General features: G+C 36.9%; 1 protein-coding gene across 3 annotated transcripts in view; it reads right to left on the minus strand.

Annotated features, from left to right (window-relative positions):
• Positions 1-1,858: 1,858 nt before the first annotated feature.
• The window catches only part of atp2b2 (ATPase plasma membrane Ca2+ transporting 2), a 95,551-nt gene continuing 75,450 nt past the window's right edge, over positions 1,859-21,959 (minus strand). Inside the window, exons 14-24 of one of the 3 annotated variants that reach the window (XM_030134292.1) lie at positions 13,574-13,753; positions 13,344-13,431; positions 13,113-13,219; positions 12,281-12,472; positions 11,468-11,681; positions 11,168-11,379; positions 10,943-11,050; positions 10,601-10,783; positions 8,884-9,073; positions 8,535-8,584; positions 5,676-5,799 (exon numbers count right to left, since the gene is read on the minus strand). In XM_030134292.1, coding sequence (XP_029990152.1) covers positions 8,577-8,584; positions 8,884-9,073; positions 10,601-10,783; positions 10,943-11,050; positions 11,168-11,379; positions 11,468-11,681; positions 12,281-12,472; positions 13,113-13,219; positions 13,344-13,431; positions 13,574-13,753 — 1,482 coding nt within the window. In that variant the 3' untranslated portion in view covers positions 5,676-5,799; positions 8,535-8,576. Of the gene's footprint in view, positions 5,800-8,534; positions 8,585-8,883; positions 9,074-10,600; positions 10,784-10,942; positions 11,051-11,167; positions 11,380-11,467; positions 11,682-12,280; positions 12,473-13,112; positions 13,220-13,343; positions 13,432-13,573; positions 13,754-21,959 lie in introns of all 3 variants that reach the window. The other 2 variants (XM_030134290.1, XM_030134291.1) reach the window with 2 other exon arrangements.

The following is a 21,959-nucleotide window of genomic DNA, read 5'->3' on the forward strand; positions in this document are numbered from 1 at the left end:
CATACCACACCATGTTTCTTTTTAAAACTCTTCTTCTTGGCTTGTGACGTCTTTCAACATCCTTTTTTTTATTCACGTGACTCTAGTTGCAGAAAAAGGTCTTTCCATTGAAGTTTTGTGTGATATACCAGTTGCGCTATGCCTGAAAAACCACCTCTTGTGTAGATCTATACTTTTATTTACTTTTACTTTTAGTATGTCATTATTTAGCCATATTATACTATATGTGAACTTTGGACAAACTTTTACTCGGTATAAAGTTCATACAAGCTGCAAGAAATAATCTTAGTGTGTCAAGGCCTTCTAGGATACAGTGGTGCCAGCTGAGCCATGGACTTATCTACAATTTACGTAAACACATATGTATAACAACTCTGAGGAAACCATAAAAACACCGGTCACTAGATGCAACTTGTATTCGGATGCTGACACACTGTCAGTATGCCTGTTTACCATGTATGTGCCAAATAAATCCTTCTTTGAGACGACCCCATGTCTCTCGCTGTTTCTATGAGCAAACGACGACACTTGCAGGCGCAAAAACTTTTAATAGAAAAACGAGAATTTTGGCGAAATTGTTGTTTTTCTATTAGGTACATTTTTATGCACAAGTTATATTCAATTTGAGGGTCAATGGAAAAGCGACTAGTGAAGTGAAAGAAGATGCCTAACATAAAAGTAAGCAAAGAAAAAACAAACAAAAAAACTAATAAAAAAAAAAAAAAAAAATCAAAACCCCAAATTTTTCTAAAGAAGCGATCACATGTTGCAAATTTGCTAAACTTGAAGAATTAGTTTTTTGTTGGAAGTACAAATGTAAATGTTCGTTGGTAAAAACACTCCAGAAGTCACCTTTAAGGATACATTTAGATATATTTAGCTCTTTTAGGTCTTAGGTGAATAAAATGAGGAGGTAAGAAATGAGGAATAACATGCATCAGAAGTCCCTGTTCAGACTGTAAATGGGTCTTAAGTCCTTTTTTTTTTTTCATCATTATTATTATTATTTATTGAAAATGCTGTTGTTGCTGTTGCTATGTTTTTTTTGTTTTGTTTTGTTTGTTTTTCATTTTTTACCAGACAAACAAAGAAATTGTCAAGTTAAAACATCCGAGAAAGAAAAGAAAAAAAAACCAAACAAATCAACAGCATCTAAGCAGAATTGCATTTTTTTTTTCTCTCCAACTTAAATAAGACAAATTTTATTGAAATGGTCTATGTTAACTTGTAGGTACATTTTTATGCACAAGTTATATTCGCACAATTTGAGGGTCAATGGAAAAGCGACTAATGAAGTGAAAGAAGATACCTAACCATAAAAGTAAGCAAAGAAAAAACAAACAAACAAACAAACAAAAAAAATCTAATTTAAAAAATAAAATAAATAAATAAAATAAATTTTCAAAACCCCAAATTTTTCTAAAGAAGCGATCACATGTTGCAAGTTTGCTAAACTTGAAGAATTAGTTTTTTGTTGGAAGTACAAATGTAAATGTTCGTTGGTAAAAACACTCCAGAAGTCACCTTTAAGTATACATTTAGATATATTTAGCTCTTTTAGGTCTTAGGTGAATAAAATGAGGAGGTTCGAAATGAGGAATAACATGCATCAGAAGTCCCTGTTCAGACTGTAAACGGGTGTTATTGTCAGTGATTTCAAACCCCCTCTGAGTCTTCAGTTTCTAAGAGGTCAAAAAGCAAAGTGATGAGCAACCACTGGTCAAAGAGCTCTTTTAACATTCAGCTCAAACGTAGAGACATCTGCTTTATGCATACATCATAATCAAAACAAATAAATGACAATGGAAAAACAATCAAAAGTCATAGGACATGTCACACGGGGCCAGGACACACCATGCTGGGTCATGCTGCTCCGGGAGATTTATTTAGTGATTTTTCATTTTTTTGTTTTTATTATGTTTTTCACTTGCGCTCATGTCAAGAGTGTGGTAAATGGGACAGTCAAGCAGCAAGAGTCACAGTTCAACATCGTCATCATCATTATCATCATCATCAGTATTATCATCATCATAATCACTGTCACCACCGGTATTATCAGCCTGCTCATAGTATCATAATAATTTTCATCATCATTTTACTTTTTCCTCAAGCTAGAAAATAATTTACATCACATTGTTTGACTGACTTTTGAGACCACAAACATTCCAGCAACACACTCTAGGATTAAGGGTGGGTAACAATCAGAAAAGCATGACTTTTTGCATAGTATTAAATGAACAAAGACATTGAGTTCTTTATTTACAATTATTGTATAGATAAAAAAAATATCATAAAAACAAGATGAACACTTAAATCACTTACCCATAAATGGCTAAGTATGCCAAAACGTTATCTGTTGGCATTTCTCTTTTTCTTTGTTCCACAAACTGCATGCTGCTAAATACAGTACATCGAGGCAGGTGAGAGTATATTGCAAGAAGTATCATTGATATCATCATTATCATTATCATCAGCATTATCATCGTCATCATCGTCGTTGTCATCATCAACATAATTATTGGTTGTTACAACATGTGTTATCATTTGGATGTAATCAAGATGTTTCTGACAGGAGCAGTGATCGATTACATACAGCCCAACAGCTGTGTCAGCAGTATGATTCGTTGTGGTGCATGATGGGAAACGTGGTCAGGAACAGTTCCTGTTTCACACCAGTCCGCAGGGAGTTTCTGTCCTCAGTGGACTCATTGCTGTATTTACAAGGATTATTTTTAACTTGGTGTCTTTGCATCCTCTTAAAGCTGAATGTCCTGGATGTAAAAGTGGTTTGAGAATGTTGGCTTAAGTCTTTTTTTTTTTTTTTTTCATCAGTATTATTATTATTTATTGAAAATGCTGTTGTTGCTGTTGCTATGTTTTTTTGTTTTGTTTATTGTTTTTCATTTTTTACCAGACAAACAAAGAAATTGTCAAGTTAAAACATCTGAGAAAGAAAAGAAAAAAACAAATCAACAGCGTCTAAGCAGAATTGCAGAATGTTTTTTTTTTTTTTTTTTTTTTTTTTTCTCTCCAACTTAAATAAGACAAATTTTATTGAAATGGTCCATGTTAACTTTTTCAACACGCCTGAGCTGACTGGTAAAGCTTGTGCACCCTCTCCAGATGATCGGATCGACTGGGAAATGACAGAGGAGGAGGATATTAAAAAAAAAAAAGAAAAAAGATAGAAGTGCTTGGATAAATGATTGTATATACTGTAGTAGTGTATAGGTTTTTTTTAAAAGTAGAAAAATTGTCAATTCTTTTAAGTTGCATAATGAGCCTATCATGCTTGCCAATGACTTCAGTTAGTAATAGAAATAACAATAGTACAGGCTAGTTAAGTGGCCTTGTCCTTCTGAGTGCAATAAGACTGGGTAAATGTGCCTTCTGTATGTAACTTCTCTCTGATAATGTCTGATTGGTCAAAGCACAATAAATATTTTACAACTAGTGAGTACAGTTGAGATGCTAGAGTACTGTATATTCTGTGACGGCAGGAAGACAAGCTTGGTTAAAACACACAAAAGCACATCTAGAATTACACCACAGAAGTTTTCATTCATAACCAGATAGTGCAGAAAAGGATCATCTTTTTTATATATAGAAAAAGAGTCAAAGCAACATTCCATTTTTGTTATAATTTTTTTTCAGTTTTTCCTTTTTTTAGATGTTAAAAATGCCAACAGCTTTGTGGGGCTGCATGTGTCTCTCTGCTAGAGGAAAAAGGAAATCATTTAAAACCAAAATAAAGCAAAAGTGAAATTAAAAAAGTAATAATATTAATAATAATAACACAATGTATCCCAAATTGAAACAGAAAAATGAGCCTGATTTCTGTACAGATAAGCCAAATATATAACTTTTGCAAATTTCTAATATGTCTCAATTGCAGCCTTTTGATGGTCATACATATTTTAAAACATCAAGTCCATCAAGCAGGTTTATCTAGAAGACAGTTCACTGTAAAGGTCCTGATATCAGCCTTTGACTCGAGCCCTGACCCCAGGCCAGTGCTGAAGCACAGAAAAAAATAAAACCATTAAAAAAAAAACAAAAAAAACCAGAAGTAGCAGTTTAAAAAAAAGAGTTAAATATTCCCCCTCTGTCACAAAAAGGAGGCCTCTGTTTAGAAAACCAAAGGCAAGCCACTCCAACTTGATCCCAACAATCATATAGAATAATACTAAGATTCCACATTTACTACATTTCCCATTATATTTTGGTTTCTTTTTGTTTGTTAATCCTCTAAAAATATCTACAATATTTGACAAGATAGCAGGCAAATTCCAGCACATGGTTTTTCAGTAATAACACACCAACGCAGCTCTGGTCCATTTAGGTACATCTGAGCTTCAGCTTCGCCTCCCTCCTTCTAGAAACCAGGAAGTTTATCTCTACGAGGTTGTAAACAAATTACATTCTCTTTAAGACATAAATAAGTCAAAGTATTTTGAGCCATTGAAGCAGGAACAAGGCAACATGCCAACAAACAAAGATAAACTCTCTCTAAATATATTTATATGTATTTATATTTATAGAATATATCCCATAAATGCTATCATCATCATAGTTATTTTGCGTTCCTCTTTTCTGACAGGTGCAAAACTACTGTGCAAGTTGAGCCCTACCACCTCGTCACACATTTCCGTTGAAGGATGAAATAAATTTTTACAGTCGGATACATGTTCATGCCACACAGAGGGAACTTGCAGGCCCGAACTCAGAGAAGCTGTCTTTAAAACGGTAGTCCGCCGCGAGGCCTAGCCCATCAGAACAAAAGAACTCCAATAAAATTAAAACCCTTTTAAATAAAACTTGGGTAATGTACATTCATGCAGGAGCAACAATAATAATAACAATAATAATCAGAATCAGAATCAGAATAATAACAATGTTTTTCAATTTAATTTAAACTATTATCAGTATTGACAATGTTATTGTTGAGGAGAGGGAGTGTAAGGGGAGTTTAAAGTCTGTCCTGTTTTGCCTCCCTCCTCATCGTCCTCCTCCTCCTGGTGCCACCAAAGACACAGTTCATACGTATGTGCAGTTAGCGGCACACTTAGACAGTTCATGCTAACACGCATATAGTCATACTCACCATCACCGCCGCCACATACAACCACAAAAGCAGGATGGCTGTGTAGGTTTTGTGGCTTTGTTGCGCTTTTTTGATTGTATGTTAGTTTGTTTCTCTTTTCACCTTGCTTGTATTACTTCAGATTTTCTCCATTTCCAAAGAGCGGAGAGCTTTAAGAGCTCAAGGTTAGAGGGAAGATGGACGTTTTTCCACAGGACCTGCCCTGTGTAGGTGCATGAGCAGGAGAAGGGGTTCGGAGTGCGGAGAATCGAGTTGGATTTAGGTGAAATTTTCGGAGTGAAACAGGTTACAGTTAGAGGTCTGGAGCAATAGGAGGAGGTGCCTCCAGACTGTAAATTAGAGGCGCAGGACAGGAAACATTAGAGCTGAGGTTAGGATCAGGGTTAGAGGCTGGTCTCCAAGCTGTGCAGAGGGCTGGCGGGGCTGGAGGAAGCTGCTGATTTACTGGTGTCGATTGTAAGGTTGATGCCACTGTCAATGGCGTTGTTATTCTTGTTAGGGGATGAGGGCTGGCTGGAGTACTTCCTCCTCCTCCGGGCGGAATCATCGTCCGTGTCATCGATGAGAGGGATGTTGGGCGTGGAGTCTTCTATCCTAAACTCAGGGTGTGTCATGAAGTTGTGGATGGATGATCTGGAGTCTGGTTTTTCCAGGCCTTCATAGAGGGAGCTACGGAATGCATTCACAACGCGGATCTGTAGGGAAAGAGGGAGGGGAGAGGAGAAAACCAATAAGAGATGATATCAGTAACAAACTGAAGGGTTGGAGGGACCCTTGGGATGAAAGAATAGTGGGAAGTGAAGGAGAGAACAGACAGAGGGGGGAGAAAGGGAACTCTCTTTTGAGGAGGGAGGTTGTAAGGAAAGAGAGGAGGAGGAAGAAGTGAAGGAGCAGCAAGAGAGAAGGCAAACTGCAGTCAGTGTTCTGCTTTCACAAGATGACTATAGTTCACAAGTCACTCAAGTTTGGCGTGCACTAAGGAAAACCGTGAGGAACACAATCAGAAAAAAACACAACAAAATCATACATTTCAAGAAAACAAATACCAAAGCAACACAAACGCTCGTTGTAAGTATACGCTTTAGTCCAATGTGCTGTATACCTAGAAACAAGCCACGTTAATAAATGGAATGCTCACAGAAAAAATTAAAGGAGAATATCACATGCAAGTTTGAAGATATCTGGTGGACGAGGTCAGTAAAAAGGAAGGAGGTTAGATCTGAGAGATCCAATCAGGCGGTTTAAAACTTCTGAAGGTACCAGAGCAGTGTCTGGGACAATATCCACACAGACTCTGAATGGGACACATAAAACACACAGATATAGCACAGGGTGGGTGAAGCATGGTCCCAAAACAGGGCAGAGGACACAGTCAAGTCTGCGTGACTGTGGGTTCAACACAAGCACTGTGTAAAACTCACAACAAAACATCCAAAAGAAAAACTGTGGCATTTAGACAACAAGCGTACACAGCAGGTTAAAATATTATATGAACACGGGAAGAAAAACAAAAGGTAAACACAAACTACATGCAACAAGACAACAGGATGGTGAGCAAGAGATGAGCTGGTGATGAACACCGGCACACGGACTGCTGACACTGAACAGATGGATGGGAATAATAAAAAAAATGTCATTTTTTTTATCATTGGTTTGAAGGTTCTCAGCTCCATGCACATCTAAGTAAACACTCAAGTATATGCTCCAATTAGCTACAAAAACCTTAAGTGTTTTTGTTTTTATCTGTGGAATATGAGACAGTGTTGTTTTAATCGAAGCCCTGCCTAAACTTACAACATCAGAAGTTTAGAGATTTAAGGTCTACACACAACATTACACAGCTAAAAGCATATAACATCATAAAAGGGGTGTAATTTAAAGACACAAAAATGGGTATCGCATCATTGTACTGGGATTTATAATGGTATTAACTTTAGGATATATTATATGTATGGGCCATTTGTAAAATATGCAGTATTTTATTTTAAACCTACCTATAGCAAGAAAAATGCTAATATTCATACTGTGAGGCAAAGGAGGTTAGAAATATAGATACACGCATTATACTGTTGCCCATAAAGTTGGAATAAAATATTTTTACCTTTTCTCATGAAATGATTGCAACAAAGTGACTTATTCTTGATAGATAAAGTGTAACTAGGACTCAGTATGTAATCGTTGAACCTTCAGAGGTGATTATTGATCTGTATAAATAGGAATAAAGAGAGGAATGTGTCTGAAAACTAAATTATTCCAGTTTTATGGGCGATAGTGTATTTTATTTACTATAAATGATCTTCCAAATATCAGTAAATAAGCCGTTTTAACAATTAAAATGTAACTTGTCGCAATATCAAATGTCTGTATATCAATATTACATAGATATTGATATTTTTAATATTGTATATGTATATTTATTTTTACCAAGTGGAAAAATAAAACTATATTTAAGATGTTGTAACCAGTGAATGATTAGCTTTTTTAATGATAACATGAAACTCCTAATGCGTTCTATGTAACATTTAAATATTCAACTCTATTTGCTGAAGCTGAGTTGAAATTTGCTCAAAATCAAAAATCTTTCCAAATGGCATTGTGGACAAAAAGGCTATCTTATTATTTTAATACACTAAAAATATATTCGGTATGTGCAAAACCTCACATTTGTCAAAAATGTTGTAAAGCTGCCTCTAATAAGAGAGAGTATAAGGAGACAAACAAACAAAAATCAAATTAAACAGCCTATCTGAATGAATTCATGTGACAGGATGTCTGACAAGTAACACTGATGGGGTGTCAGAAAAGGGTGGTGGTGGGGGGGGGGTTTGAATTTACATTGCTGCTGCAGCAGAGGGTCTATGCCTGTAACTATGGCAACATGACAGTCAACTACAACGACAGTATGAAGCAACAAGACGGGATGAATTATTGGGTTCGTTTTATGGCGTCTTGCGGTCCTGTCCATTTTTATTTTCATCATGGAGATACAGAGGGTGTGTTTGTGTCTGCGTATGTATGTGTGTGAGACAGAGACAGAAGAGAAAATAGATGTGGACAAAACCATCAAGGAGAGACCACCTGACGTACCGGCTCTGCCCCCTACTGGCCCTGTTGTGCTTCGAGTTTTTGCACCATTGCAATGCTCATTTGAACAAATATAAAGGTTTGTAGAGTAGCCATCTTATTTCCACACATACTGTGGCTGCATTTATGATTTGTCATTACTGATGCTCTATCTCTAGTCATAATACAATAAAATCACCTAGAAAATTTGCTTTAGTGCTTAACATTGCAACTTATACTTGAATGTTTACCCAGTCTCTTTGTAAATTGACCGGAATTAGTTCACATTAATGTCCGTCACGACATAAAAATGGGAGGATGGGGAAATGAAGGGGGGAGGGTGAGCAGAGGGAGACAAACTCACAACCTGAAATGTCACGCCGTGGGTATCACCCTTAGTCCTGCGCTCCTAGCACTCTGGGGAAACAAACACACATTCACCAATGAGAGGACAGTACACCTAAGCATGGGAGGAGATATCAAGATGAATCTGAAATCTAGTATGAACAGCAAAAAGACAGAAGGAAGAGAGAGAGGAAAATGAAAAAAAGCAAGAAAGGAAGAATAAAAGTCTTCAGGAATGCCAGCCGAAAAAAAGCCACAGCTATAGTGATGTTTACAACAGTTGAATAATAACTTTTTTTTTTTATTGGTGGCAGGATGGCATTCCTCAAGAAAAGAGAGCAGAGAAGCAGACTGACAGAGTTCTGACTCACGGCCAGTAGTGGGAGGAGCAGTAGCAGCAGTAGTGCTTGTAGGAGAGGAAAGGGCATTGGACAAGGACACGTGACTAGGACTAGAAACATTGGTTACATCCTGGGTCTGGCTGGTGGTGGATGATTGGCGTCTCAGAGCCCCCGCCCCCTGAAAGGAGGTGCCACTCTTGAAGGTGTTGACTACTTCAATCTGTAGGAGGAGAGCGGGACAGGAGAGGACAAATGGCTGCTCAGAGTGACAGAGACCAAATGGTAACACAGGTTGACTGACTGGGTGACGTTGGTGATAAAGGGAGTACAAAGTGTCGCAATCATGACACAGTGGGCGGGGCGGGGAGTCGTACTGCGTCCCCTCAGCAAAATGGCAAAGGGGTAAATTTATACAAAAATACATTCCCTCACTTACCTTTAGACTGAACACTTCTTATAGTTTGGTTCGATTTTCTAGATCATCAAACATGTGCCTGTAAGTTTTCTACTTCGACCCAAACACAATGGAAGTAAACAAAATTGACTGAGTTGTAGTTAGTTGTAATGCATTGATATAACATACTGAGTCTATAGTCTATAAGAAAACATCTTACCAAAAACACTATGGATTGGAACCTATTTCCTAATAAATTAAAAATATTTTACCAGCAGATTCTTTCTCCATCCATTGCACAGGTAGGCTTCAACAGATTTGGTTTCCAGCACAAAATTCATAGCCATAGTACTATGACGCATCCTTACACATCCAAATCCAACACACAGACAATGCTGCCCTTGATATCACAGTGATAACGGTCTGCAGAGGAAACAATTCAGCCACTGTTTCCAGTTGTGTTTAACTCCCACGTCTGGCTGTTGATCTTCGGGGGTCCATACTATTCGCATCGGTCCTCTGACAAAGGGCCACGTCTTTGTGCACCTACATAAGTAACCTTGAAATAAAATAACTTAAAGGATGTTACTAACCAGGGTGCGATTTGCCAAAAAAACAGGGAGGATGTTTTTCTTGTTTTTGTCGGAGTGTATGTATGTGTGTGTGTGTGTGTGTGTGTGTGGGGGGGGGGGGTTCAGCAGCAATTATATACATGGGGGTGTGGTCCATAACTAACATAAATTTTACATACTTTCAACGTCCATCTCCTGGGTTCTATTCCTCTTTAAACAGCGGATCTTACACGACATTTTCACAGCTTCTAACCTGTATCCACTGGACCCCCTCCACTGCTCTATGGGCCCCCCACAAATGCTGGACCCCTTGAATTTGTCACGTTTACCCCCCGTTTACGGCGCCCCAGTGCATGGGGACGTTTGCGAATTATGAGACTGCCGACAATTCGGTTCAGGTGAACGTTAGTGCCAGTAATGTAGGATACAGGTGTAAGAAAACTGTCACAACCTGCCTGTAATTTCAATTAGTTGGTTTCGCCCCCCAGGATGAAATTCATTGAGCAGAAGTAGGGATGTAAAAACCAGAGGGAGGGTTGATCCCCCCCACCCCCCCCAACAAATCGCACCCTGTTACTAACTAACATTAACAGCATTGGTATTATCGAGTGCTTAATATGATCTTCTAAGATGGTGGATTGATGCTATGACACAGTGACAGACACCAGTAAAAAACATTATCATACCACTGAACAGCTCACTGGGGTAAACTGTAATTTTGTTGGCGTTTTTAGCAACAGCAGCAAACAACAGCATTGGCTTTGACTTTTTGTGTTCTCACCTGAGTCTGAATACGGTTGAGTCCTCTGAACCAGAGGATCTGTCCTCTCCTCAGCTCCCTTTCTGCATGGTCGATCTCCTCATTTTCTTCGTTTACATCCTCTTCTGGTAACTCATCTTTCTGACTTAGCTGGCCTGCCCTCCGCAGGAAGCGCAACCTGCTGTTAGGTATGGTGGCTATCACCTGACCGAAAGAGAAGACAAAGAATTATGTCAGAGAAAAGGTGACAAGCATAAAGTACAACAACACAGAGGAAGGAAACTGTGGTTAAACAGACTGAAAGCAAGAAAACAAGCAAAGTGGGGAAACAGAAAGACAGGAAAACAGATGAGTTTGCATTACCTGTCCCCAGACAAGCTCTCCCAGACCCAGGAAAACACACCACATCCACTTTTCCAGGTCCAGAGGTTGACAGCTGAATGGCTTCCCTCCAAACTGCACAATCACAATCTACATAAAACACAGCACAATTCAGACTCAAACATCATGAAAATAAACAGTGAGATTAAAAAAAAAAACCTACTATTACTACTGTTTCTATTTATAGTACCAATAGTATATGCTCACCTGCACAGCAAAGGTGCCAAAAACAATAGAACAGAAGATGGGGTTCCTGAAGATACCATCGAAGACGTTCCTTTCTCCATGGATTTTACGCGCATTTATCTCATTGAAGAGCTGCATCATGACGAAGGTGTTGAAGATGATGGTGTAGTGCTCCGACGGAGGAGAGTGGAGAGGTGCATTACGTCCACTGTCAATGTCAAAGATCTGCTCACCTACAGGGCCAAACAACCGACTATTACTCTGACTTTATATAAGAAGGTACACGTGGAAGATTCTACAGAGCAGGGTTACGGCACATACCAACAAAAAGCAGAGTGAAGATGATAACAAGCTGGTAGACTCCATGTCCAAAGATGTTCTTGGTCATGGTGCTGGAGATGAGAGGTTTGTTGCGACCATATGGCTTCCTCTTCAGCAGAGACTCTGTAGGAGGTTCTGTCGCCAGGGCCAGAGACGCAAACGTATCCATGATCAGGTTCACCCATAACATCTGCACTGCCTTCAGGGGAGAGTCCTGAGAAAAGCAAAGGACAGTGCATTTAAAACAGCAGCATCTTAGACCGTTTTCAAGTTGATACTGTAATTGTTCTGTGCTGAAATGTACACTGCAAAAATCAAAATCTTACCAAGTGTATTTTTCTCATTTCTAGTCAAAATATCTCATCACACTTAAAATAACACATAATCACCTAAAGAGTAACTTTTCAATGAGATGTAAGAACTTTTTTTAGACAATAGATCTTGAAAATCTTATTTCCAGAAATCTTATCAAAATAATTTTCACTTGTTCCCTTGGCAGATTTTTTTGGTTAATTCAATTTTTTTTTTCTGCTTAATTCAAGCAAAAAAAATCTGCAAATGGAACAAGTGAAAATGATCTTGGTAAAACTTCTTGAAATAAGATTTTCAAGATCTATTGTCTAAAAATAAGTTCTTTATATCCCACTGAAAAGTTACTCTTTAGGTGATTATGTCTTATTTTAAGTGTGATGAAATATTTTGACTACAAAGGAGAAAAAAACACTTGGTAAGGTTTTGATTTTTTTTTTTTTTCCCAGTGTATGTATACGTTGCTAAAAAAGCCAGTAATGTGAAGTAAAGTCCTGCTCTGACCTGTGTGATACAGGCACCAGTGAAAGCCACAATGACAGCGACGACGTTGACGGTAAGCTGGAACTGAAGAAACTTAGAGATGCTGTCGTAGACATTTCGCCCCCACATCACCGCCTTGACAATGCTGCTGAAGTTATCGTCAGTCAGAATGATATCTGACGCCTCCTTGGCCACATCTGTCCCAGCAATACCCTGGAAATGTGCAGATAAAGTACAACTAGAAAGACAGTTGGGTTTCCTCTTCTCCTGCCACATGCATCATACTGGATTATTCTGCAATTTAGCAGAAATCTGTCAAATCAGCTCTGCAGCCATTTAGGGAAAAAGATGAGACTGCAAACTGAACCCCACACTGATGAGGATAATGATGTGTAATTAAATAGTGCGGTGAAGGTTTGGAGTCTTCCTCATATTCTTGTAAATCACAAGACAAGTAGGTAAATGTTTCTAACAATGGGACACAAAAAGGTCCAACATGTGAGGACGTATTTCTGACAGTGTTTATTTTAATTATCTCATGTATATGACAGAAACTAATTGAATATAGAGTTGTGATTTACAAAAAAGGTGTTTCTATTTAATTTTTAATAGTCTGCAGTGAGAAGATTAATCTGATTTATCTGCTGCAGGGAATCTGTGTGACCACATGGATCCACTAGGAGGAGCTCTTGATCTGCAGCTGGAAGCAGAAAGCTGAAGAAGACACTAAAAATACTGCAGAGGTGAAGAAGATATCTGCAGATGTTGACTGAGATCAATCTCACAAGAGAGACAGCCGGACAGAAAAAAGCCTCAAACAGAAAAGGGAAAAAAAAAGACAGGGGTTACTCACCATGGCGAAGCCGACATCAGCTTTTTTCAGTGCAGGTCCATCATTGGTCCCGTCTCCTGTGACAGCCACCACCTGCCTCTGGTCTGCCATGGTGCTGTCAATGATGCCTGTCAGACACACATACATGCATTAACAAAGCATGTAATAGTGCACATATTCATATCTATATTCATAAGTACATTACAATCAGCAGAAGAGTCTATTGTTTTTTTACTGAGTAAGAAAATTCACCTTTGACAAGTGTGTGTTTGTCAGTTGGGGAAGATCTGGCCAGAACTCGGAGTTTAGGCCAAACCTTGTCAATACGCTCCTGCTCCACCTGGACATGCACAGATATGTCAACACAAGAAAACACATGGAAATACAGGAAAACATGGGGGAGGTTTTGGTTTTCTTTTTAACCTTTTTTTTTTTCCCTTCTGCTCTCTCAGCTTCCCCCCTCTCACTCTGACAGTAGTTACCTCTCCTTTCTCATTGCGGATTCTCCTGTTAAACTCTTTGCCGTCAATGCAGAGGAAGTCCTCTCCTGGATGAATGATACCACACTTGATTGCTATGGCCCTGGCGGTGTTTATGTTGTCTCCCGTCACCATGCGCACTGTGATGCCTGCACGCTGGCACTTCTGGATGGCATCAGGTACCTAAAAATTGAAACACGTTCCATGATTTGGTGCAGTTGACTTGTATAGATACAGTAGTTAGAATTAATGCAGGCATATATTACATAAGAACATATTAATAAAACATACCAAAGACAGACAAAATAGGTACGTACATAAATGTGACTTAATCTACTTTAATTAGAGCTGATCTGATGTTTTTTACTGCCAGTATCTGTAATGATGATGCTTAATGAAACATTTTATCTGAACCTTTTCACCTCCACACAATGCTCTGGTAGATTAATGAGGAGACATAATGTATAGAGACTGATTTGTGGTAGAACCACCAGGCAAAGTATTAATTCTAAAACACATGTTTTTCCTGGCAAAGGTCAGTGTGGGCGAACACTGCTTTCCAAACCCACACATAAACAAATGTGTGCACATACTGTAGATTAACAGCAACTCACATCCATTTGCACCGACCCACAACCTCTCTGTCTTTCTCTCTGACACACACATACATTCAGATGCTCTTCCACACACACGGAGGCAGGCGTTTGCATACTTTAACCCTAGAATGTTCACAAGGGAGCACGCTCGTATATAACACACAACAACATGAAAGACCAAATTAATCCACTGCTGCAAAATGTTCACATACTACACATTTAAATCAACACTGAAGCGGTGCATTCATGTAAAGTCGAAGGATTTAACTGGTAAAAAACAGGCAGATTCTAAACTAAATCTATACACAGGAGGATGGAAAGTCTTTAATGAGCTACAGCTTTAACAAAAACATACTGTATATTTTCATCCTACTTAATTTCACACCTTGCGATTATATTGTACTAAACATCACAGATGTTTTTAGTAATTACAAATGAACCACCTGCACTTGAAGTTAAATCCAATCAATTGCAAAACAGGGTACATGTGTACAAGATTAAACAAAAAGACTGCATTTTATGATGAATAATAAATGAATTAAAAGAAAGCTCCCACTTTTCTCTCATCTTCTTGACCTTCATCAACAAACTCTTTGTGTTTTCATTTAGTCTCTGTAATACTTTCATTTATTTAATGTCTTTCAACATAAGGATGATACAAATTCATGGCTGTGATGTCATATTTATCTCTCATTGCTTGATGAGCAGCTCTCACGTGTATATATATATATATATATATATATATATATATATATATATATATATATATATATATGTATATGCCTTAAGTTTTCGGAGCCGCCTACATGCCTGATGAACAACAATAAGACTGAAACACTGTATTAAAGTAAAGAAGCAATAAGCAGGAGTTTGTTTTTTTTCTTGTTTTCAGAGTAAATCTGTCTCCAACACACCTGTCACCCACTGTGGCATGCAGGAATTTGTATGAAATGATAATTAATTACAAAAACATTTAACATTATGACAGGGAGACTGGTTTTCCATTGATAACGTAGTTGAAAAGGGTTGAATATTAGGTGAAAATGACAAAAGTATCCACAAATACACACTTAAGAGGCTTATGGACATAACACATTATGAATGTGCTGTTTGTAATGCGATTCATCCAGCCTTTACACTAACATCAGGGTCTTGTTCTCAGTATAGCTAAGTAACAATAAAATGGTGATAAAATTGTAATAATGCCTTAAATATAATCACTGTTAAAATATACAGTAAATGAGTCAAACCAGAACAGCAATAAGTAAAATATGATCAAATAAAGTATTAAAAATACCTTCAGCATAAAAAAATGCTGCAATCTTTCTATAAAATATTCCTAGTGCGATGCAATCAACTGAGCGTGGTGAGGTATAGTATATGAGTTAAAATACGAGGAAAGGCCTTGTAAATAAATAAAACCCAAAGACCATCACCTCGTATAGAGAAAAAGACACAAACTACATGTCTTAATTACTCATTATGTTAAGGTTATCTGATCTGACACACTAAAAGAAAATATTGAAGCAAGGGAAGCAAGTTATTACATTCTGCTTTTTCTGCTCTCACTGAGTCACTGGTATCAAGATATCAAGTTCCCGTCTGCCTATCTGTCATTCCTGCTGTGTGTTTCACCCTTTGGATTCCCAATGCTCCGCTCCACTGGTCATCCGAATCAGGAGGTGAAGAGTAGAAGAGTGAAGGCTTATTAAAAATACAATTTGGCTGACCAGAGGAAAAGGGTAGGAGGGTAGTAGGTGAGACTGAAAAACAGGGCTCTGGTGTCTCTGATGCGGATCTGGTTACACTCTCATTTTTCTCCGTTTCTCCCCTTACCAGTCTCAAAATGTTTACCCTCTACCTCTTTCCTTTCCTTTTTCTCTCCTGTTCCCTCCTGTCTCCTCTCTCCGGGGCAGCCACACAGGGCAGCCACTTATTAAGAGAGCGTCACATTATGGAGGATGAAATTAGAAACTAATAAACAAACCAAAAACATGTTTACCACTCTGTGTGACCTTTTTAGCAGAGTGGAAAGTCATCTCATTTTCAATATTAGCTAGTCGTTCTATGAGGCCTGCAAAAAACATACTGGAGTATAGCGCTGAAAATGGAAAACACTGTCTGGTGACTTCTGTGTCAGAAATAAATGTAAACACATAGCAATGATAATATGAATAATGAATGATTAGGTCACATACTGTTGAGACATCCTTAACTGCTTCTCTCACAAAAAGTTTACATTAATATGAATTTTACTGCTTAAAAACAATGATTTTTCATTATATAATATACTTACTTCCTAAAATATCACATTAAAACAGCAAAAATACAGGAATTCTCAAATCCTCCAGAGACCCAGCAATACATTTCTGTCCTTTCTAGGAGACAAGACATCTTTATTTATATCTGACTGTTTGGCGTTCATCCAGTGAAACACTGAGTTTTTTTCAAAATGGCTGCTCTACCAACACTATGTTTTATGGGCACAAGAAAAGTTTGTAATAATTTTTTTTTTTTTTTATATATATATAAGTGTTTAAACTATAATTGGAGATGTTTTTCGGGTGTTTTTGTGGACATGGAGTCATTTTTAACATCATGAATACAATACTTTTTTCCATTGTCCTCAATAGTGGACATGGGGACTTACTAAATCTCTGTGATCTTATAAAATACAAAGTACTAATTTTTTTTGTGAAATGCATGATGTGTGACATGAATTTGGGCATATCAGTCATGATAAGACTGAAAAAACATTGCATGAAAAAAAAAAAAAAAAAAAGCTCAGACAAGGGTCAGTGTTGTGTGTTTTTTGTTTTTTATGTCAAGCTGTTAAGATGCCACATGAGATATTACAATAGATACAGATATACTGTTCATGCTGACGATTCCTTAATGGAAAAAAGCAGAAAATGAAACACTGTTACTCAGGAGGAAATATCTTTACAACATCTAAAAATATTCAGTTTGATCAGATGTGATCAGATGTGAGAAGCTGCAACCAGCTAAATATAGAGTTGTATTGCTTAAAAAATTAATACAATTATTCATTAATCAATAATCTTTCATTAATTACTTATCTTTAACTAAGCAAATGGTTCATAAAGAAATGATTTGACTGATGTATTTAAACAATTGAAAACCAACAGTATACACAACAGCTCATCTGATGGTTGGTCTCATATTCATTTTTTTAAGGATGATAGTTTATCTCTTTTTTTCCCTTTAACTACACTCAAAGGCAATGAAAATGCAACACTCTAAATTCTGGTTTATTTTTGCTCAGGACCTGAATAGTCCAGTTTGAGTTCTTAAGTGACCATTGGGGTCTCAATGTGTACCTTGGTACACACAGATGATCATCATGTAACTGAACAGTGTGAGTTGTATTCTCATCAGTCCATATTGAGTACAACATATGGGATTAGGAGTTGTGCAAGTACAGTGTTTGAAATGAAGGAGTGGTTGTCTTCCCTCTATAAAGCCAAACATAAAACATTTTTAAGTGTCACAATGCCACGTCTGTCGACTGAACACCGGAACAGGACCCTGGGTATGCTAGAGGTGGGAGTAAGTGCCCAGCAAGTGGCTCACTGTTTTGGGTGTAATAAGACGCTTTGTCAGGACCATGAGGAGACGTTGTACCGACTGTTAGGGGTGTAAGAAAATATCAGTTCTGCAATATATTGCGATATTTCATTTCACAATACCGTAATGATATTAAAAAGTACTGAATCACTATTTTTAGGTATTTATTCAAATGCAGATATTATGGAGGTTCATTTTGTGTTTTTTGTTTTTCTTTTTTCTTTATACTTATTTATTATTATTTAACACTCCTTTAATAAATAATATTAGTTCCTTTGTTGGGATTGCACAAAAATAATGTTATAATGTTAGGTATGAACTAATAGAATATGAACATTTGAGCAGGATCTTGAACTGTAATGTCTGTAAAACATAATTTAAGTTTGAACACAGGAACATTTTGTGATATAGCATCAGATCCTGTTGTGATCAAATAAAAATTTGTTTAGTATTTGTGCATATTTCTGGTGTAATTCAATTCTTCAAGAAAATATTCATTTTAAAAAAGAAACAAACAAAAAATTGCCTTTTTAACAGTATCATGATATATCGTCATATATTGTATCTAGGGATGTAACAATTACCGGTATAACGATAAACCGCAGTAAAATTTTAGACGGTTAGTATTACCGTTTAAATTCTAATTATCATGATAACCGTGTTTGATTACCGCACTTTTAGGGGAAAAAACCCTATGTAAAGATCTGCTTTTATGTCAGATATTTGAGTATAGTTTTAATTTATTACAATTTTAATTTTCTATACCTAATATTTGGAACCAATATTCACTTTTAAAGTCTTTGAAAAGGTTCATTAAACATCTTTGTGTTATTTATGCAATAAGTTCTATACATTTTTCAAATTGGATTTTATATTTTTTTGTGTTTTCTGGCCTTTTATGTTTTTATAGTAGGTTAAAGTGAAAAAAATAATAGGCAGATGATATAAATGATGTTGTGCTGAAAAACAAGATACCAAACATGGGTATAGTAAACATTTGTTTATATAGTATATAAAGGCAAAATCAAAAGGACTGAAAAACGGACATAATAGGCTCAGACGACTAAGGGTTAATATTTTTATGTTTCTGCAACAGAAGGTGCATTGTACCAATTTTTTTTTTTCAAAATACAACTTGGTTAAATTATTTCAGTGTGTGTATTAGTACTTTTTGAACATTTTGAGCACAATTTCAATAATACCATGATAATAATGATAACCGTGATAATTTTGGTCACAATAACCATGATATGAAATTTTCATATCGTTACATCCCTAATTGTATCGTGATCCTAGTATTGTGATTTGTATCATATCGCCGGATTCTTGCCAATACACACCCCTACTGCCTGTGTGGATGTTCGTGGGGGGTCACACAGTCATACTGACTGTTCTTTTGAGTTCATTTTTAAATGTGTGTTCCGTTCATTCTTGTTGTGATTTTTCATTTTCAACTTGCACTCGTTATGTTTAATGCATCTGTTTATTATTGTCCAAATCGGCCCATTAACACATTTAATTCATCAAAGTCAACCCACCCAACATATTTGAACTGTTAAAATAAGAAAATAAATTTGAATCACAAAAATATTTGAATCCAAACTGGTGTTGCGTTTTCATTGCCTCTGAGTGTACGTATGCCTGTTGAGACACTTACATAACTCGGCTTCAGACGGTGAAAAAAGAAAGAGACGGGCACGGTGAGAGAGAAAGGTCAGTGCAGGGTGAAGTCAAAAGAAAAAAAAAGAACAACCAGAGGAAGGTGAAAGTCAACCCTCAAATACGGAAAAGAGGTGGTAAGGAGAAAGCATCACGGGGAGGTTGAATGGGAAACCTTGTTATAGAGTGAGGAGGGGGATGGAAGAGAAGATGAAAGGAGGAAGCTGAATAATGCAGCAGTCAGTCAGTTTCCTGCTTCCCTGTACCTGCGCAGGAGCTGACATGTCAGGTCACTTTCACTTCTATACACAGACACCTCATTCCAACACACTGTCTCTCCCCATGCTGCATTCCTTCATTTCTGTGAGTAAAACCTTAATTATATGAACCCCTTCTGAAAATTTTACATTATCATTAACATTACAGCACGTACTTTTCCTTTATTTTTATTTCTACCTTAGAGTGGTGTCATACAATTTGATGAAAAAGTCATTTCTTGGTAAAATTGGACAACACTGTGATTTTGAGTCTGCTTTTGTGGATATTGAGTGAAGTACACAGACTAATGATCATTCCAATGTGTTTGTTGTTTCTGAATCAAACATCCAAACTCTAGTATTCATCTAGTATCGTAAAGTACTGGCATGATAGTAAAGTAGTACTAGCATTGTGAACCGTTAAAAAAAAAGTAAACTTGAAAAAATATACTGACAGTGCCTTGATTTGATTAATTATGCAGGTCTGTTTTATAGATGAATGTTTTTTCACCAGTGAAATCTTAATGTTATTATCTAACTGAATGTAAAAATCTTTAACCCTTTCATGCATAGTGTTCCCTCCAGTGGACAGTTATTCTCCAGTTGTTCTCTTGTATATTCATGGGTTTTGTTGTTTTAGTTCCATATCAGCCAACACAGTGGACACGTGTATCATCCCATACAGTTTAATTCATACCGTTACTGTAACTATGCTGTTTTTGATAAACCTGATCTGCACTGACATGTTTTAGTGTAAATCAACAAATAAAACAGTTTTTTTTTTCATATTATCTCCATGAAGTAAAAAATAACTAGTATTAGAGTATTTTAAATGTGGGAAAACATCTGATTACCAGCATTAAAAATGTTTTTATTGTGTAATTTTCCATTTCACTAGTCGCTTTTCCGTTGACGTTCAAATTGAGCAAATATAACTTGTGCATAAAAATTTGCTTAATGGAAAAAGATGATTTCACCAAGAGTCTTGTTTTTCGATTAAAAGTTTTTGCGCTGGCAAGAGGTGTTTTTTTTTTACACGTAGCGCAAGTGATATATCACGCAAAACTGCAAATTTAAAGACCTTTTTCCACAACTAGAGTCATGTGAATAAAAAAAAAAGGATGTTGATAGACGTTACAACAAGAGAAGAAGAAGAGTTTTAGAAGAAACATGGTGCAGTATGTGTGGACACACCAGGAAACTGAATAATTTTTTAATTTAGTACGGGATAGAGGGGTAATATATAATAATAATAATAATAATAATAATAATAATAATAATAATGAATATATCTGTAAATCAACACCATATTTACATTCGTCCACATGTTTATGGAATGACTTGTCACCTCATGATAATAAATAAACAAATCATCCCATTTGTAATTTAATGGAAAAACCGACATTATGCACTTCTGTTTTTTCAACATTTAGTAAATATCGGTAAAGTTTTGCGCAGATGTCCAGTGGAAAAGTGACTAGTGTCTGATATTAAGTTTTAAATACATGTTTCTTTGCTTCAAAAATTAAATACATGTTGTCCGACTGAGTGGACACTTTTGGAACTCCTTAAAAATAAAACTCGATCGCACTGTTTTTTTGTTTTTTTTTAATGCCTAAAGAGGAATAACAACACTCAGGAAAAACATCTTAACTAAGGTTCTCATAATTCATGCATGAAATGGTTAATTTAAGCGCTGGTTTGTTACCACAGCAGTCAGCTTACATTCATAATACGTGAATTACAGTAAAGGAATGTACAAGAAAGGTTAAAGGTTAACTTGTATAATTATACCCTGTAGGGCAATTCAGTGTCTGGAGTTTACTCATCCTAATACACACACAGTACCTAGCATTAGCATTAGCATTAGCACACATTAGGAGTAGTGGGCTGTCATTGAAGGTACTCAGGGACCAACTCCAGATGTTCACCGATAATGGAATGAACCTGTATGTACCTGTTTATAACGGCAGAAATTAGAATACAAAATAGAACCTGCCACAACTCAAACTTTTGCGTGTTGACTGATACTGCTCTTGCTACGACACCTCTTTGAGACAAAACAAAAAGTTATATCCCACACCTTTAGTTGGTCAGTCTGATACCTCGAGCTATGAAGTCTGAAGTACATTTCACAAATCAATAATCATTTAGCAAAGTAATCATTAGTGGAGTGACTGATGCTACACACACACACACACTAATGTGTAGCCTTTCCAGTGACATACGATAGTCCATGATCCCCCTCTGATAGCCCTGTGTTCAGGCTGATGCTCCCTTCCCTCTGCC

This window comes from Sphaeramia orbicularis, chromosome 5 (genome assembly GCF_902148855.1).
Source record: "Sphaeramia orbicularis chromosome 5, fSphaOr1.1, whole genome shotgun sequence".
Classification (NCBI taxonomy): domain Eukaryota; kingdom Metazoa; phylum Chordata; class Actinopteri; order Kurtiformes; family Apogonidae; genus Sphaeramia; species Sphaeramia orbicularis.